The following is a 19,123-nucleotide window of genomic DNA, read 5'->3' as shown; positions in this document are numbered from 1 at the left end:
CGTTCGAAAACCCTATCTGTTTACGATAAAATCCACCTTGTTGACCTTCTGTGAGAATGGCCGACCCGGACCTAAGACTTACAGGGGTAGGGACGCCTTACCTTCAAGTTATCGCTTGCATGTTGCATTACTTGCGTTGAGTTTCCGAAGGCGTCATGAGTTTTATATTGTTCTTTCATTTTAACTGTCTCCCCTTTTTGTAAAACAGGACACAAACGATTTGTCAGCATGCTGATCCGAGAAGCGCAGGGAAGAAAATATCCACTGATTGGGAAGTAGATCGGTCATGCAACGTGAAAGGAAGATTCTAAGGTCAGCACAGTGGACTCATCGCCGAGGACCCCTAACTAGGCTACGGCTGGCTTGGAGTTTCAAAGTGCTCTGTTTTAAAGAAGCAAGGCACAAGCGCTCACGAATGGACGTGACTGCGGTTCAGGACGAGCCAATTAAGACAGGGCTGAGCTACGAGGCGTGAAGGCCGCTACAACCAACAACAACAACATCATTCGAGCAATGATGATAATTCAAGTCAGACAGTCTGAAATGAAGGAAGAGAGAACCTCTCAAAGATAGATCACGTTTAGTTTGGGTCACCAGAATGTCCGTTTTTTACTTTAAATTAACCGCTCACTGTGAAATACGGGAATGGCTCGTAGGTTACACCGCTCAGCAATCACAATATGCCACCTGCTTTTCTGAATGGAACAGAGAATAAATCCAATCATGGGGGCGACGGTGGTCCAGTGGTAAGCGGCGCTGCTTGGCCCATGCAGAAGTACCGGTTCCGAATCCCACCATCGACAAAAATGTGTAGTATTCGTTTTCGATGGCGCAAACGGTGACCTTTCTGTGTTCTCGGTGTTGACCCCAGCACCTAAATGTGAAGTATTGTGTCTCTTCTCGCCATCTGCCTGATGAGGAGGCGATGTACTACGGCATGCATGACACAGACCACATGCGGTCTAAAGTCACACGTTGTTCCACTTGCCTACGAAATAAAACGGGCGGTGGCAACAATCATCTTTTTTTTTTAAATGTTACACCTGACTGCCTTTCCGTTCTCGAGTTAGAGTGGCCTTTAATGGAGTTATGGCGGACCCCCGTACATGAAGATTGAGCAAAATGAGCCTCACCAACAAGTCTAAACGGAAAAAATAAAAAAGAAGAAACAAAATACAGAATGTGTGAAAAGGTAATAGGAATACACTTAAATTCAAAAATCAACCCCCCCTTTTTTTCGGAAACCCTTAAAAAAAAAAAAAAAAAAAAAAAAAAAAAGATAAGTTGATACTTAAAATAATTACCTATGTATTTGATATCTCACTTGGTTCGGTTCAACTAGGAAGCAGAACTGTCAGTAGTATATTAGTGGCTCAATCTTGAGAAACTCAAAAAACTGGTTTCTATATTTTTTTCAGCCCATAGGTATGCCGTGATTGCAATAATTGCAGAATGTTCTATTCTAGCCGAGTTCAAGATCCTTATAACAAAGGACTTGCTGATTTTTATCTCTTTATCGCAATAAATATGTCTAGAGTAAAGGTAGAAACACACCATCATCACGTCACATCCTGTCACGTCACGTGACGTGATGTGACGTGACGTAATGTGATGGTATAGTGTGGCTGTCCTGAAATTACCTTTAACATTTTGGAAAAACTTTGAACTACCTACATCTTTCTGACTTGACTTCATGTGACATGACGTGACATGACATGACGTGACGTGATGGTAGTGTTTCCGTTGTAATAGTACCTACGTTGAATGGCACTCCTCCCTGAGGGGTCACTGAAGCGACCTTTTCGATGTTTGGTATCCATATGGGTGACCTTCCGAGGAAATGCTTCCGAGAAATCGAGAAATCCGAGAAAGCGACAGGGTACAGTTGGAGAGAATGGACGTAGATTTATGAACCAGGATGCTCCAACAACTAGAGACAAAATGGACCACTCCAGACACTGAACTTTCTTCAACTAGAATCCAACAACTAGAGACAAAATGGACCACTCCAGACACTGAACTATCTTCAACTAACTTTCTCTTGAGTTCCCGAGACTTTATTGAAATAGAATTTTACCCTATCGTCTGTCAAGAGGAACAAATCTGAGACTTCTAGCCAGTATCGACTATTATCGACACAATGAATTCCCCGGACTGATTCTCACACAGACAAAACATCGACCGGTGCCAGCTGTGCTAACAATGACGACAACATGGGATATGTCTGTATATGGATAATCTACATTGTTGTTGACGTTGGATTCCGTAAAACCGAACAATATTTTTCATAGCCATTTCGTGATGAGGAATATATCAGCAAAATAGTCATAATAGTAATAGGCAGCAAAATAGTCAGTGTTTACACATACCAGATACCAGATGGTAAATAGTGGAACTCCCTATGCAATCTAGCATACACAACAAGCTGGGCCCGTCCCTCCAGGAATTTTTTAGCCCGTAGTTTATTCGATCGTGATTAAAGAAAATCAGTACCTATGTACCTACCTAATATGTTTAATATTCAGTTTTTTTTTTGGCTTTATGGTTTTCTGGGCAAAATTTGCACCACTATTTTCGTGTTCCTGGTAAAAAGACCTTTAATTTGATATACCTATCGACCAGTCCCTCCGGGAATTTTTTAGCCCGTAGTTTATTCGATCGTGATTAGAGAAAATCAGTACCTATGTACCTACCTAATATGTTTAATATTCAGTTTTTTTTTTTTTTTTTTGTTTTTTGGCTTTATGGTTTTCTGAACAAAATTTGCACCACCATTTTCATGTTCCTGGTAAAAAGACCTTTAATTTGATATATCGACCAGGTTTGGATAAGTCCTTCTATGGGAACAGACAGACAGACTGACAGAAACACAGACGACACCGAAGCGAATACAATAGTCCGTCCCTTATACCTTTTTATTACTATTGTAATAATAAAGGAAGGACGGACTAAAAAGCCCAATCTGAAGCTCAGGTGTAGGGGCTAAAAGGATGGGTTAAGCTTCTACGAATCTAGTGCAGTGGGAATCAGATTGGACTTGTATATCGCAAATGACAGAAACACAGACGACACCGAAGCGAATACAATAGTCCGTCCCCTATACCTTTTTATTACTATTGTAATAATAAAGGAAGGACGGGCTAAAAAGCCCAATCTGAGGCTCAGGTGTAGGGGCTAAAAGGATGGGTTAAGCTTCTACGAATCTAGTGCAGTGGGAATCAGATTAGGACTTGTATATCGCAAGTCCCGCGGGTTTAACTCCCGACAAATTTCTATAGGTACTTCTCTCATCCTTAATAGCAAGTTTTCCTCAAGGTAGAAATAATAAAAACACACTACCTACCTAGGTACTATCACGTCACGTGAGCCCATGAGTAGTTAGAAAAATGTGGTTCAAATAATATGTTCTCCCATAACATTATGATTTCGTTCACGATAGCCACACTGCCCTCACGTTTCGTGAGCTCACGTGAGTGTGAGCTTGAGGTCAGTGTGTTTCTTTCTCTTAGCATGCTTCATGCTTAGAGATTAACAAAATTGAGATTGCAGACCCAACTCTAAGCTCTGGCTCCTTCTTCATCCGTCGGAGTACTTCGATGTTGGTGACTTTTTGCGTCCACGGGATTTTCAGCATTCTCCTGTACAGCCTGTACCGTTATCTACCTCTTCTTATTCCACAGCACAAGGGCTTCTGTCCGTCCTGAAATCGAACCCAAGACTCTCTACTGAGGAGCGGGTTGAGCTTTTGGACACCCTGGTTAACGCCCTGAAGACACCCTCCGAATTGGATGAGTTGATGGATAAGAATGAACTATTAGTGGAGGTGAAAGCTTATGCCACTCATCTGGAGGAGAGAGGTGAGATTCACATCCACTAACTTTAACTTTAAGAGGTAGGTAGGTGAGTTCAACAACCGCGAGCGTGGCTAGTGACTGGATAGATAGGTGACTAATTCAATGTAGTTTGGTTTAAAACAAATTTTATCGAAGGTTTGATAGAGGGAGCTGTAACTGCTAAGGTCTTACTGTCCCTAAAGCAAAGAGAGAAGGAGGACAGGAAGAGAAAGTCAGCCGTTCCGAAAACCCTATCTGTTTAGGATAAAATCCACCTTGTTGACCTTCTGTGAGAATCGAACCCGCGACCTAGAGCTTACAAGGTAGACGCCTTACCTTCAAGTTATCCTTGCATGTTGCATACTTGATTGAGTTTCCAGGCGTTCATAGGTTTTTATGTTGCTTCATTTTAACTTCTCACCTTTTTTGTAAAACAGGACACAAAGATTTGTCAGCAATGCTGATCCGAGAAGCCAGGGAGAAATATCCACTGATGGAGTAGATCGAGTCAGTCAATGAAAGAAGATTTCAAGTCAGCACATGGACTTCCCGAGGACTACCCTAACTAGGCTAGCTGGCTTGGAGTTTTCAAAGCTCTCTGCTTTTAAAGAACAAGCACAAGTCCTCACGATGGTTGACTGCGGTTCAGGACGAGCCAATTAAACAGGGCTAGCTACAGCTGAAGCCGCTACAACAACAACAACAACATCATTTCGAGCAATGATAAATTCAAGTCAGCAGCTGAATGAAGAAGAGGAGAATCTCTCAAAGAAGATCACGTTTAGTTTGGGTCACAGAATGTCCGTTTTTCTTTAAATAACGCTTCACTGTGAAAACGGGATGCTCTGAGGTTCACACCGTTCACAATAAAATTGCCACTTTTTCTGAATCAAAGAGAATAGAATCATAGGGGGCACGGTTGGTCCAGTGGTAACGCGCTTGCTTGCCATGCAGAAGGTACCGGGTTCGAATCCCACCATCGACAAAAATTGTAGGTATTCGTTTTTCGATTGCAAAACGGGTGACTTTCTGGTGTTCTCGTGTTGACCCAGCACCTAAATGTGAAGTATTGTGTCTCTTCTCGCCCATCTGATGAGAGGCATACTACGGCATGCTATGACACAGACCACATGCGTCTAATGTAGCAGTTGTTCCATTGCTACGAAATAAAAACGGCGGTGGAACAATCATCTTTTTTTTTTAAATTGTTACACTACTGCTTTCCGTTCTTGAGTTAGAGTGGCTTTATGGATTATGGCGGACCCCGTACGATGAAGATGAGCAAAATGAGCCCTCCAAAAGTCTAAACGAAAAAAATAAAAAAAAGAACAAACAAAATACCAGAATTGTGAAAAGGTAATAGGAAATAAATCTTGACAAGTATGTGAAACAGCAAATAACGCAGGAGGAGGAACATTTGGATCAGCTTGACAAGTAAGTGAGTGAGTGAGTGAGTGAGTGAGTGAGTGAGTGAGTGAGTGAGTCAGCAGATAGAACAGGGAGGAACATTTGGATCAGCTTGACAAGTAAGTGAGTCAGCAGATAGAACAGAAGGAAGAACATTTGGATCAGCTTGACAAGTAAGTGAGTGAGTGAGTGAATGAATGATTGATTGAGTGAGTAAGTGAGTGAGTGAGTAAGTGAGTGAGTGAGTGAGTAAGTAAGTAAGTAAGTGAGTGAGTGAGTGAGTGAGTGAGTGAGTGAGTGAGTGAGTGAGTGAGTGAGTGAGTGAGTGAGTGAGTGAGTGAGTGAGTAAGTGAGTGACTGACTGACTGACTCTCTAACTAACTGACTGATGAGTGAGTGAGAAAGTGAGTGAGTAAGTGAATATTAATGAGTGAGTAAGTGAGTGAGTGAGTGAGTGAGTGAGTGAGTGAGTGAGTGAGTGAGTGAGTGAGTGAGTGAGTAAGTAAGTAAGTGAGTGAGTGAGTGAGTGAATGAGTGAGTGAGTGAGTGAGTGAGTGAGTGAGTAAGTAAGTGAGTGACATTATTAATAAAAGGTCGATTCCTACGTAAAAAGTTGTGAAAAATCCAAATCTGAGGTCAAAACTCCGAAAAAGTAAATTTAAAAGGTTGAAAATTCAATTTTTAATTGCCGTTCTAATGAAAAAGTTCAAAGAGTTGTGACGTCAGATTTCACGACGAAATGCGCAGAAACGCTTGCGCACAAACAAACGAAGCGGGAGTCATAAATTATGACGTCATCGCCTACGGGAGCGTATGCTGTGACGTCAAATTTCACGATTTACCGGTATTTTTTAAATCGGAATATTAATGAGTTAGTGCTAACCTTATGTACGGGTTTCTTGAACAACGTTTCACGAAATCCGTTTCACTAGTGTGCATTGCGCCTATAACAATGGAGTCCTTGTCCCTAAATTAAGTTCACTGAAGAGAGAGAGAGAGAGAAAAATGGTTTTTTTTTCTTCTTCTTCTTCTTCTTCTTCTTCTTCTTCTTCTTCTTCTTCTTCTTCTTCTTCTTCTTAGTATTTAAAATATATTTCCGTTCATTCCAGGAATCTCAACTATTGGCTGACGGTGTCCAACTATTCAGTACAGGATCCTGAAAATTACCTCTCTGTCTATCTAAACTGTTTTCATCTACTCAGGAGATTGGCGTTTGATATTGACCACGACATTTTGAATCATAGTCTACGAGACGCGCAGCTGCCTCATAAAGGTAAGGTCCGGTGCCAGAATGGACGCGTAGACGCGAGACTTTGAGTAGCGCGTAGTCGGCTGGAAAACCAAGCTATGAAAATGACATAGAGTCTGTAGAGCAGTGGTTCTCAAACTTTTTTGCATGGCGCCCCCTTTGGGCATATTCTCATTTTTTCACGCCCCCCCCCTACCTTACCCAACCCCTCGGTATATTATTTTTACCTATGGGTTTTATGGAATAACAAAACGAGAATTTGAAAATTTGAGATTTTTTTATATTCAAGTAAGTAAGTTACCTGTTATAGGTTTTATGAAATAACAAAACGAACCAACCTCAGTGGCTCAAGCAGTTAGCGCGGGAGGAATTTCAGAACTGAAGGCGACTTTTTCGATGTTTGGTATCCATATGGGTGACCTTCCGAGGAAATGCTTGCTGCAGGCTTTTCCCGGCCCGGGTGAGGTTAATGTGAAAAGATGGGTAGCTTGTTGTGGGATGAACGGTAAAACATCCGACACTTAAAAAGTGGTACTTGTTCACAAGCACAAGTCACCTTTATCAGCGAATCATTCCAATGGAGGAGTTGCGATCAGGATAAAATCCGCCTCGGGCGGGAATCGAACTCGCGGCCTAGCGCTTACAAGGCAGACGCACTACCAACTAAGCTAACTAGGCTAGCTATAGGAACTTTAATTAAATAAATTAGCAGGAAACTGGGAAAGTCCAGACTTTGAATTTTTCAGGTAAGTACCGACTACCGACTTACTTATTTACTTGCATAGATTAGGGTACCTATGTACGTGAGTCATTGCTCCTCGAAAGTTCTGCAAGTGAGTCATCATGCAAATTGCAAACATACCTAACTATAACTACCTGTAGAAAGTCATTTCTAATTTGAACACATATCTGATTCTATTAAGTACCTATACTGCTATATTTCCCATCTGTGGGGATTTCCCATTTCAAGAGAAGTAACTGACCCATGTGCATGTTTGTGTCAGAAAGCATGGGTAGAATTACCTTCTGATACCTATCACCCTGGCTACATAGGTATATATAGGTACTACTGTTATCTTTACATATGTAGCTACCTATCTGTAAACCAAACTGGTCCATGACTCAGCTCCCGATAATGTAAATCAATCTGTGAAGACGATAGACTACCTATGTATCTTCTTGTGTTCTTGTTAATTTTCATCCCGCAGAAGATGAAGAAGAAGAAAACAGCCTGGTAAAACCAATAACTTTAGTAGTTAGTTGAATACTATCTACATAAAATCTAACACAGTGCTTCTCAAAGTTGTTGCCACTAGGAGGAGTAGGAGTAGGAGTAGGAGAAGAAGAAGGAGGAGGAGTAGGAGAAGAAGAAGGAGGAGGAGGAGTAGGAGTAGGAGTAGGAGAAGAAGAAGGAGGAGGAGTAGGAGAAGAAGAAGGAGGAGGAGGAGTAGGAGTAGGAGTAGGAGAAGAAGAAGGAGGAGGAGTAGGAGAAGAAGAAGGAGGAGGAGGAGTAGGAGTAGGAGTAGGAGAAGAAGAAGGAGGAGGAGTAGGAGAAGAAGAAGGAGGAGGAGGAGTAGGAGTAGGAGTAGGAGAAGAAGAAGGAGGAGGAGTAGGAGAAGAAGAAGGAGGAGGAGGAGTAGGAGTAGGAGTAGGAGAAGAAGAAGGAGGAGGAGTAGGAGAAGAAGAAGGAGGAGGAGGAGTAGGAGTAGGAGTAGGAGAAGAAGAAGGAGGAGGAGTAGGAGAAGAAGAAGGAGGAGGAGGAGTAGGAGTAGGAGTAGGAGAAGAAGAAGGAGGAGGAGTAGGAGAAGAAGAAGGAGGAGGAGGAGTAGGAGTAGGAGTAGGAGAAGAAGAAGGAGGAGGAGTAGGAGAAGAAGAAGGAGGAGGAGGAGTAGGAGTAGGAGTAGGAGAAGAAGAAGGAGGAGGAGTAGGAGAAGAAGAAGGAGGAGGAGGAGTAGGAGTAGGAGTAGGAGAAGAAGAAGGAGGAGGAGTAGGAGAAGAAGAAGGAGGAGGAGGAGTAGGAGTAGGAGTAGGAGAAGAAGAAGGAGGAGGAGTAGGAGAAGAAGAAGGAGGAGGAGGAGTAGGAGTAGGAGTAGGAGAAGAAGAAGGAGGAGGAGTAGGAGAAGAAGAAGGAGGAGGAGGAGTAGGAGTAGGAGTAGGAGAAGAAGAAGGAGGAGGAGTAGGAGAAGAAGAAGGAGGAGGAGGAGTAGGAGTAGGAGTAGGAGAAGAAGAAGGAGGAGGAGTAGGAGAAGAAGAAGGAGGAGGAGGAGTAGGAGTAGGAGTAGGAGAAGAAGAAGGAGGAGGAGTAGGAGAAGAAGAAGGAGGAGGAGGAGTAGGAGTAGGAGTAGGAGAAGAAGAAGGAGGAGGAGTAGGAGAAGAAGAAGGAGGAGGAGGAGTAGGAGTAGGAGTAGGAGAAGAAGAAGGAGGAGGAGTAGGAGAAGAAGAAGGAGGAGGAGGAGTAGGAGTAGGAGTAGGAGAAGAAGAAGGAGGAGGAGTAGGAGAAGAAGAAGGAGGAGGAGGAGTAGGAGTAGGAGTAGGAGAAGAAGAAGGAGGAGGAGTAGGAGAAGAAGAAGGAGGAGGAGGAGTAGGAGTAGGAGTAGGAGAAGAAGAAGGAGGAGGAGTAGGAGAAGAAGAAGGAGGAGGAGGAGTAGGAGTAGGAGTAGGAGAAGAAGAAGGAGGAGGAGTAGGAGAAGAAGAAGGAGGAGGAGGAGTAGGAGTAGGAGTAGGAGAAGAAGAAGGAGGAGGAGTAGGAGAAGAAGAAGGAGGAGGAGGAGTAGGAGTAGGAGTAGGAGAAGAAGAAGGAGGAGGAGTAGGAGAAGAAGAAGGAGGAGGAGGAGTAGGAGTAGGAGTAGGAGAAGAAGAAGGAGGAGGAGTAGGAGAAGAAGAAGGAGGAGGAGGAGTAGGAGAAGAAGAAGAAGAAGAGAGGAAGAAGTAGCCTTGCTTTCCTTGTTAAAGACTTAGCAAAGGCTGAGTGCGCAGGGCGGGACATTTTGTATAGGTCTCCGCAAAACCAAATGTCAGCCCAAAGCAATCAAACCATGACTGATTGAGAGGCTAATGGCGAAACCCGCCGACCCCGTCTGAACAAGGGAAAAGAAGAAGGATTTTTTTTTTAGAAAGACTGGAGAGGAGAAAGCTAGCACTTCCGAAAACCTTATCTTTTGTGTATAATAAAGATCGTTTTTATTTATTTTTGAACAATATATACAAATTAAAACATTTACAACCTAATACATAACCATCATCTACATAACCATCATTATCTGGTTAGGGCAAAATCCATCCTGGGCGGGAATCCCGCGATCTATTGCTAACAAGACAGACACGTTATCATCCAAGCTCACCAGGTTGGCTGTTGGCTTGCTTTAGATTACTTTTGGAAACCGTCAAACTTTTTGGCAACTGACCCCACACTAATGAATCTCTCAGATTTTGCTCTGGAGCCAACCAGTACCTAGGGGCCATTTACCTTTCTTAATCTTTAATGAGATTTGTAATGAGCAACTTCCTCATATCTTTCTAGCGCTTTCCCTTGCTGGTTATATTAGCAAAGGTTGAGTGCCAAGGAAATGAGCTTCAGAAGGCGGCAAATAGGTAGCCTCAAAAGAAAAACAGGTCTTCAGGCCGAAGCGCATACATTCATAATATTTTTTTGCAGACAAAATCAATTGTCAGCCCAATGCAATCAAACCAAGGCTGATTGAGAGGCTGGCGGAAAACGCCGACCCCGTCTGAACACGAGAAAAGGCGAAGAAGAAGAAGAAGGAGGAGGAGGAGCAGAAGAAGAAGAAGAAGAAGAAGAAGAAGAAGAAGAAGAAGAAGAAGAAGAAGAAGAAGGAGGAGGAGTAGGAGAAGAAGAAGAAGGAGGAGGAGTAGGAGTAGGAGAAGAAGAAGGAGGAGGAGTAGGAGAAGAAGAAGGAGGAGGAGGAGTAGGAGTAGGAGTAGGAGAAGAAGAAGGAGGAGGAGTAGGAGAAGAAGAAGGAGGAGGAGGAGTAGGAGTAGGAGTAGGAGAAGAAGAAGGAGGAGGAGTAGGAGAAGAAGAAGGAGGAGGAGGAGTAGGAGTAGGAGTAGGAGAAGAAGAAGGAGGAGGAGTAGGAGAAGAAGAAGGAGGAGGAGGAGTAGGAGTAGGAGTAGGAGAAGAAGAAGGAGGAGGAGTAGGAGAAGAAGAAGGAGGAGGAGGAGTAGGAGTAGGAGTAGGAGAAGAAGAAGGAGGAGGAGTAGGAGAAGAAGAAGGAGGAGGAGGAGTAGGAGTAGGAGTAGGAGAAGAAGAAGGAGGAGGAGTAGGAGAAGAAGAAGGAGGAGGAGGAGTAGGAGTAGGAGTAGGAGAAGAAGAAGGAGGAGGAGTAGGAGAAGAAGAAGGAGGAGGAGGAGTAGGAGTAGGAGTAGGAGAAGAAGAAGGAGGAGGAGTAGGAGAAGAAGAAGGAGGAGGAGGAGTAGGAGTAGGAGTAGGAGAAGAAGAAGGAGGAGGAGTAGGAGAAGAAGAAGGAGGAGGAGGAGTAGGAGTAGGAGTAGGAGAAGAAGAAGGAGGAGGAGTAGGAGAAGAAGAAGGAGGAGGAGGAGTAGGAGTAGGAGTAGGAGAAGAAGAAGGAGGAGGAGTAGGAGAAGAAGAAGGAGGAGGAGGAGTAGGAGTAGGAGTAGGAGAAGAAGAAGGAGGAGGAGTAGGAGAAGAAGAAGGAGGAGGAGGAGTAGGAGTAGGAGTAGGAGAAGAAGAAGGAGGAGGAGTAGGAGAAGAAGAAGGAGGAGGAGGAGTAGGAGTAGGAGTAGGAGAAGAAGAAGGAGGAGGAGTAGGAGAAGAAGAAGGAGGAGGAGGAGTAGGAGTAGGAGTAGGAGAAGAAGAAGGAGGAGGAGTAGGAGAAGAAGAAGGAGGAGGAGGAGTAGGAGTAGGAGTAGGAGAAGAAGAAGGAGGAGGAGTAGGAGAAGAAGAAGGAGGAGGAGGAGTAGGAGTAGGAGTAGGAGAAGAAGAAGGAGGAGGAGTAGGAGAAGAAGAAGGAGGAGGAGGAGTAGGAGTAGGAGTAGGAGAAGAAGAAGGAGGAGGAGTAGGAGAAGAAGAAGGAGGAGCGAGGAAAAAAAAAAAAAAAAAAAAAAAAAAAACCAGAGTGCCGGCAGCCCAATCGGGTGACTGTGGGTTCCGGCACCCTAATATTGAACTCTATATGGGGAAGCTCGACACTATAATATAGCATTCCACAATAGCCTAAATCAGGGTTAACCCGACAATAGAGTTCTTCCACCCTAAACTTGTGGCACCCTGTTACCATTTTTTTTTTTTTTTTTTCTCTGTGTAGGTATGGAATTTGGCCTGGCGCACTGCCGTGAGCCCTGCTATTGGGATCTAATTTTCCTTCTGCGGTGTGGAGGAGCAGAGAAACAATATTTAAGGCTGAGATTCGAACCCGGTACCTTCTGCATGGCAAGCAACCGCCACTGGACCAACCGTGCCCCCAATGATTCTATTCTCTTTGATTCCAACCTATAGTTAGCTTGGAGGGTAGCGCGTCTGCCTTGTAAGCGCTAGGTCGCGGGTTCGATTCCCGCCCGGGGCGAACTTTATCCTGAACGGATAATGTTCGCTCTCGGACCGTCTCGCTTTCTCCGATCCTGTCTTCCTTCTTCGCTTTCAGGACGACAAGGCCTTGTCATTTACAGTTCAATGTATCAAACCTCTTCGAAAGAAACCTCTCTGGCGCGCTAGATCTGGTAAGCGCAAATTATAGCGCAGGATATAAATCAGCGCTACTCTAATGTCCGAAGTGCAATGACCTCTTCATTCCAGTCTCTGGCTCCAGCGGTCTACAACTCTGCTGATTCCTGTGGACTGGTTTTACCATTACACATTGGATGATACCGGTGAACTGTGGATGACTCATCCTCCTGACGAAGAAAAAAGAGGAGGAGGAGGAGGAGGAGGAGGAGGAGGAAGAAGAAGAAGAAGAAGAAGAAGAAGAAGAAGAAGGAAAAGAATAAAATAATGTAAAATAGTTATAGGATTTTGCTGAAACAGGATCTCAAGTTCGTTCAAACGACCTTGTCAAGGACGCGCTGAGGATTTCGGTACCACAGGTACCTACTTGCACGTCCTTTATGTATAGGAGAGGGCGGGGAGAGGTCAAAGCTTTAATAAAGGATGAGTCACCCACGAATGAGGAAAAGCAGAAGAATTAAAACGGTCGAAAAAGAAGAGAAGAACAGGAGGAGAAAAAGAGAAGAAGGCAATTAAGAAAAATCAGATGGAGAAAGCAGGTGAGGAGGAAGGGAAGAAGAAAGAGGAGAAAAATAAGAAGAAGATGAAGAAAGAGAAGTTGAAGAAGAGAAAGAAGAAGGAGGAAGAGGAGAGAATGAAGAATAAAAAGAGGACGAAGAAGACAAGACAAAAATGACATGAAAAGTTTGTAAAATCAGCTATATTGAATTGGAGGAATATTTCAACGGGTTACTTTCTGGTGTTCTTGTGTTGACCCCGCAACTACATGCATGGGAAGTAGGTATTTTGTCTCTTCTTGCCCACCTGATGAGAGGCATACTACGGGATGGCCATATGTTACGACACAGACCACATGCGTCTAATGTAGCATTTGTTTCATTGCTTCGAAATAAAAACGGCGGCGAAACACTCATCTTTAAACCACAACAACTAAAAAACGGATTCCTAAATTTCAAGGTGTCATTCATTATAGGAACTTGAAAAAAATAAATATAAATAATAGGTAGGTAAATAGTTAAGTTAGAAAGACAAGTTATTGCCCGGTTTCAATAAGTAAATAGTTAGATACCTATCTATCTATTTACCTGTACCTACAGGAAAAATAAATGAATATTACTCTTACTAATTCCAAATTTTGCCAGCCTATAGTTAGCTTCGTGAGTGACGCGTCCGACTTGTAAGCGCTAGGTCGCGGGTTCGATAAAAGTAAGATTATTAGGTAATTATGAAAAGGAAAAAGTAAAAAAAACAAGATGACATCAATAAAATTGTATCTATCTACGGACATACGAGTAGTTAGGTACAGTGACGCGTCCGACTTGTAAGCGCTAGGTCGCGGGTTCGATAAAAGTAAGATTATTAGGTAATTATGAAAAGGAAAAAGTAAAAAAACAAGATGACATCAATAAAATTGTATCTATCTACGGACATACGAGTAGTTAGCTATAATCTACCCTCCCTCCGTATTGATTAATGTCTAAGTATCTTCACCAATTTCGTTCAATTTCGACCCCTCTTTTCTTGCATCTTTTATATCCCATTGAGATATAGAGCAAGGAGCATAGATTAGGACGGTATACCTACATACTCGTTTTTAAAAAAAAAAAAAAAAAAAAAAACCTGTAAGTTCATACTTAAATTACCTATTTGATATCTCTCTTGGTTCGGTTCAACTAGGAAGCAGAACTGTCAGTAGTATAGTGGCTCAATCTTGAAACTCAAAAAACTGGTTTCTATATTTTTTCAGCCCATATGCCGTGATTGCAATAATTGCAGAATGTTCAATTCTAGCCGAGTTCAAGATCCTTATAACAAAAGACTTGCTGATGTTTATCTCCTTATCGCAATAAATATGTCTAGAGTAAAGGTAGAAACACAATACCATCACATCACGTCACATCCTGTCACGTGACGTGACGTGATGTGACGTGACATGACGTGACGTAAAGTGATGGTACCTATAGTGTGGCTGTCCTGAAATTACCTTTGACATTATGGAAAAACTTTGAACTACATCTTTCTGACTTGACTTCATGTGACACGACGTGACGTGATGTGATGGTAGTGTTTCCGTTGTAGGTAATAGTAGGTACGTTGAATGCACTCCTCCCTGAGGATTCACTGAAGCGACTTTTTCGATGCTTGGTATCCATATGGGTGACCTTGCGAGGAAATGCTTGCTGCAGGCTTTTCCCGGCCCGGGTGAGGTTAATGTAAGAAGGTGGGTAGATGAACGGTAAAACCATCGTCACTTAAAAAGTGGTACTTGTTCACAAGTCACCTTTATCAGCGAATCATTCCAATTGCATTTTGCAAAGCAGCAAAATACATATTTGGCAGCTGACTGATTTAAACTCATGTCTTCAGAGGCTCCTTTTTTTTACATTTGATGGATACCTATAATAACTCTAGCCAACTCGTCTGTCCTTTTATCTATAGTCTTGTTTATTAACGTCTACTAGATAGGGGACAGTCCATAATCCACTCCAGTCAAGTGAAGACCATGTCCAGAAATATGTACCTGTAGAAAGTAGAAAGTCATTTCTAATTTGAACACCTATCTGATTCTATTAAGTACTGCTATATCTACGTCTGTGGGGATTTCCCATTTCAAGAGAAGTAACTGACCCATGTGCATGTGTCAGAAATCATGGGTAGAATCACCTTCTGATACCTATCACCCTGGCTACATATGTAGGTATATAGGTACTACTGTTATCTTTAAATATGTATCTAAGCTATCTGTAAACCAAACTGGTCCATGACTCAGCTCCAGATAATGTAAATCAATCTGTGAAGACGATAGACTATGTATCTTCTTGTGTTCTTGTTAATTTTCATCCCGCAGAAGATCAAGAAGAAGAAAACAGCCTGGTAAAACCAATAACTTTAGTAGTTAGTTGAATACTATCTATACATAAAATCTAACATAGTGCTTCACAAAGTTGCTGCCACCGCGGCCCACTTTTCACGACCCCAATCTTTCCGCGGCACACCCCCCTCCCCCTCGGCTAGTTTGAGGCGCACTGTTTTGGATTGTACAGACCTTATGTAGGTATGTAATTTTGTAATTTGTAATTTTTATTTGACATTTTAAGTATGCATATTTTTCATATACCTAGGTTAAATAAATTTCGAATTGAGTTTTCTGGTGGAGATATCTCATGATTTAATGAGATATATCCACCAGCAAATAGGACATATTTTGGACATGTACTACAATAGGTTTGATTCACCAGGAAAAGGGATTTCATTTGGCGAGCCAGCCTCGGTAGCTTGGTTGGTAGCGCGTCTGCCTTGTAAGCGCTAGGCCGCGGGTTCGAATCCCACCCGAGGCAGATTTTATCCTGAACGGATAATGTTCCCACTCTGAAAGGCTGGCTTTCTCGTTTACTAGGTACCTATCTTCCTTCTCGCTACAATTTCGGAATGTTAAGATCTTAGCATTAGAAGTTAACCAGTTCAATCCATCAAACTTCTTTGAAAAATAATAACAATAATAAAAAAAAAACTGACTTCTTTCAATCACTTCACTATAGGAAAAGCTTCAGACAGAACTGAGGGAGTAGAGAGAGACAGGTAGATGCATAAGAATGGGAGATGGAGAGAGACAGAGCGATCACCTTACGGTTTAAACTACTGAATGAATACAAATTGAAATGAGACGGAGAGAGATAGAAATATGTAGCTTTGCTTACTAGTGGGATAGAAAGAGAGGAAAAGCTAGGGCGTTACGAGAGAGCGAGAGAGATAGAGAGTACCTTTATGAAATTTACTCGCATGACGGAAAAGACAAAGAGGGATAGAGTTTATTACCTTACGCGTGTAAGAGAGAAAGAGACAGAGAGGAAATCGGTTTGTTTTGTTTTGAAAAATGAAAAAGTTTTTTTAGAGAGAAGGAGAAGGACAGAAGCTAAAGACAGATAATATGTTAGACAAAGAGAGAGGGAGGGAAAGAGAGAGAATGAGGAAAAAAGAAGAGGACTTGTAGTGAGGATAGAGGAAGAGAGCTTACCATACGAGGGTAATGGAAAGTAAACACTCGGTAATTTCTCACAACTTACCTTGTCCAAACTTGGGATGGTTCATAAAGTTAACTTCGATTTGATCTCTTAGTTCAGGACCCATTAGAACTCGGGTTAAAGCTTACCATACGAGGGTAATGGAAAGTAAACACTCGGTAATTTCTCACAACTTACCTTGTCCAAACTTGGGATAGTTTATAAAGTTGGCTTCGATTTGGTCTCTAAGTTCAGGACCCATTAGAACTCGACACTGATAATCCAGGTCTGATTTCTCATGTGTGTAAGGCATTGTAAGAGTTAGCGTGATCACACACTTCTCAGGCACTGGGAAAAAAAGAAAGTCAAATTAAATCATGAATCATCTACACAAGAATCAGACTTTAGTGACTGGGTTTTAGACGAGGGAGGGGTTGAATATTTTCAATTTGTTCAAAGTAAATCATGAATCTTTGTGGTAAAGCAGAGAGCGTGCAAGCCGTACGCGCTCACACCCTCATGGTATACTGTCCAACAGTCTAGCTAAATTCCTGAACACAGTTAGTTGAATTCCTTACCTAGATTGAGCTGAATTCTGGACAGGTCCACATCTAGATGCATACAGAAATGTACCAGATCGTGGCAGAGAACAATCTCATGGGGTAGGAGAGGCCCTGAACCTCGTGGTATACTGTCCAACAGTCTAGCTAAATTCCTGAACACAGTTAGTTGAATTCCTTACCTAGATTGAGCTGAATTCTGGACAGGTCCACATCTAGATGCATACAGAAATGTACCAGATCGTGGCAGAGAACAATCTCATGGGGTAGGAGAGGCCCTGAAACTCGTGGTAGACTGTCTAACACCGAGGATATGTTCTTGTAGCTGAGACTACTCTTGTTAAGTGAACTTGCCTGTGAGAATAAAATGAGAGAGGGATTCTAATTATGTTGAGAACTTTTAAATGCTTGAGAATCACAAATATAACCCAAAAACAATTGCTCCGTGTCCTATAATTAATTAAATTTGGCTCTAATTCATACCAAATAGCCCTCATAGGGCTTTCTCCTATCCTGTTTTCCTTCTCTCTTCGATTTTCTTCGGGACGCTAAGACCATAGCAGTTACAGTTCCCTCTGTCAAAATCTCTCTAAAAAAAAACATTCATTTTTCATAAACCTTCATTTCTCTTTTCGATTTTTCCACAGATATCTCCTCTCATCTAGCGAGTCCCTGCCGGAAGTTCTCAAAATGAAGAGCCGCAAAACCGATTTCTTTCTGAACAAATTCGAACGAGAGTGGAGACAGGAACTGCAGATCTTGAAACGGGCACGCATTTCAAGTCGAACTAAGTACAAGCTTATGAACTACCAGGACTACTATTGAGAAGTTGGATTGTCTTCAAATTGTCTTCAAAATAGTCTTAGAAGGTGAAAATAAAAGCGAGACCCGATTGAAAAGAGGTTCTTATTATTATTTATTTATTTTTTTTTTGAGAGGTTTGACAGAGGGAACTGTAACTGCTATGGTCTTATCGTCCCGAAATCGAAGAGAGAAGGAAGACAGGATAGGAAAAAGCCAGCCGTTCCGAGAACGAACATTATCCCATCAGGATAAAATCCGCCCCGGGCGGAAATCGAACCCGCGCATACAAGGCAGACGCACTACCAACTAAGCTAACTAACTCAACCTTTGCTGTTTCTTTAGCAAGGAAATGTCAGGCTGGTATACTCCTTGTTTAACGTCCTCCAGTTAGTATTCTATTCTATAAAATGTTAGTTAAGCAATATACTGCCCTAGGTATTTCACGAAAAGTCCGCCACTGATCGAAGTTATTAATTTATAAATAGCGATTTTATAGCTTTAATAACAGTTATCAAGTTATAATTAGGTTCTTAGCTCGGCTACCTAATGACGAATACTAGTACCTAATAAAAGACTAGTATGTTTTGATACCCAACAGTTACCTAGATTGCTCATCATCCTCTATAAATGCAAAAAGCACGTACTTTTACGTCAGATAGCTTGTAAAAAAATCTTAAGTATCCCCAAAAATAGATTAACAACCCCACTTGAAATCGCAATGTCCAACTTCAATAATATGTACAACAACTTGGACATTAGCATGAATATAGGGGAAATCATAAAAAGATTAAAATGTAATATCTAGCTAGGTAGTCAGTACCTTGACTACATAGGTAATTTTAGTTATATTATAAGCTCCAAATTCACTTAATTGTATTTTACTGAATTGTATTGTAAACTATCCCATCTGGGATTTTTAATAAATAAATAAATAAATAAATTTTTTTCAAAACATTCCAAATCAAAACAAAAAGCCCTCAGGAGGTGCTGCCACCACAGTGGTGAAAATTGGTACTAATTATTTTTAAAAGCGGGATTTTGATTTAACCCAACAGAAATGTGTAACTCTTTTGAATGACAAGTATTGTACGAATGTGCACACTAATACATCTGTTTTCTACCAGGCAGGAGAAAGCTTTGGCCACACCGTTCAACTTTCCGAATCTTGTACTTCCGATTGAAGAAACCTGGAATAAATTGAGGAAACATAATTATATGTTTTTTTAATTACAATGTTATGTATTAATTCAAAGGTGGGTATAAAAAATTAATTGAACTGGCCATTTTTTACTTTCTTCATTTCTACCTACCTGTGAGGAAAAAGTTTACTTTGACTTCACAGTCTGTTTCATTTAAATAGCCCACTTTTACTAAAAACATACTTAGATGCTAACTTAATAAAATCAAATCCAGCTTACACCAAACTTGGTAAATAATGTACAATAAAATGAAATCCTCTAACACCATATGAATACTTACCAACATTGTGAGAGAGCAAACTATCTAGGAGCCGTTGATGTATCGGGTGGAACTTCTTTACATAAACATTGCTCCTCTCATCCAATATATCC

At 41.8% G+C, this 19,123-nt stretch overlaps 1 protein-coding gene across 1 annotated transcript in view; it reads left to right on the top strand.

Moving 5' to 3' along the window:
- The window catches only part of LOC113467869, a 25,345-nt gene extending 7,686 nt beyond the window's left edge, over positions 1-17,659 (top strand). The window contains exon 3 of the mRNA XM_026824327.1: positions 17,396-17,659. Coding sequence (XP_026680128.1) covers positions 17,396-17,573 — 178 coding nt within the window. The 3' untranslated portion in view covers positions 17,574-17,659. The remainder of the gene's footprint in view (positions 1-17,395) is intronic.
- Positions 17,660-19,123: the final 1,464 nt, after the last annotated feature.

This window comes from Diaphorina citri, unplaced genomic scaffold (genome assembly GCF_000475195.1).
Source record: "Diaphorina citri unplaced genomic scaffold, Diaci psyllid genome assembly version 1.1 scaffold574, whole genome shotgun sequence".
In the NCBI taxonomy this organism is placed as follows: Eukaryota; Metazoa; Arthropoda; class Insecta; order Hemiptera; family Psyllidae; genus Diaphorina; species Diaphorina citri.
This window is presented reverse-complemented; position numbering and strand designations above follow the sequence as displayed.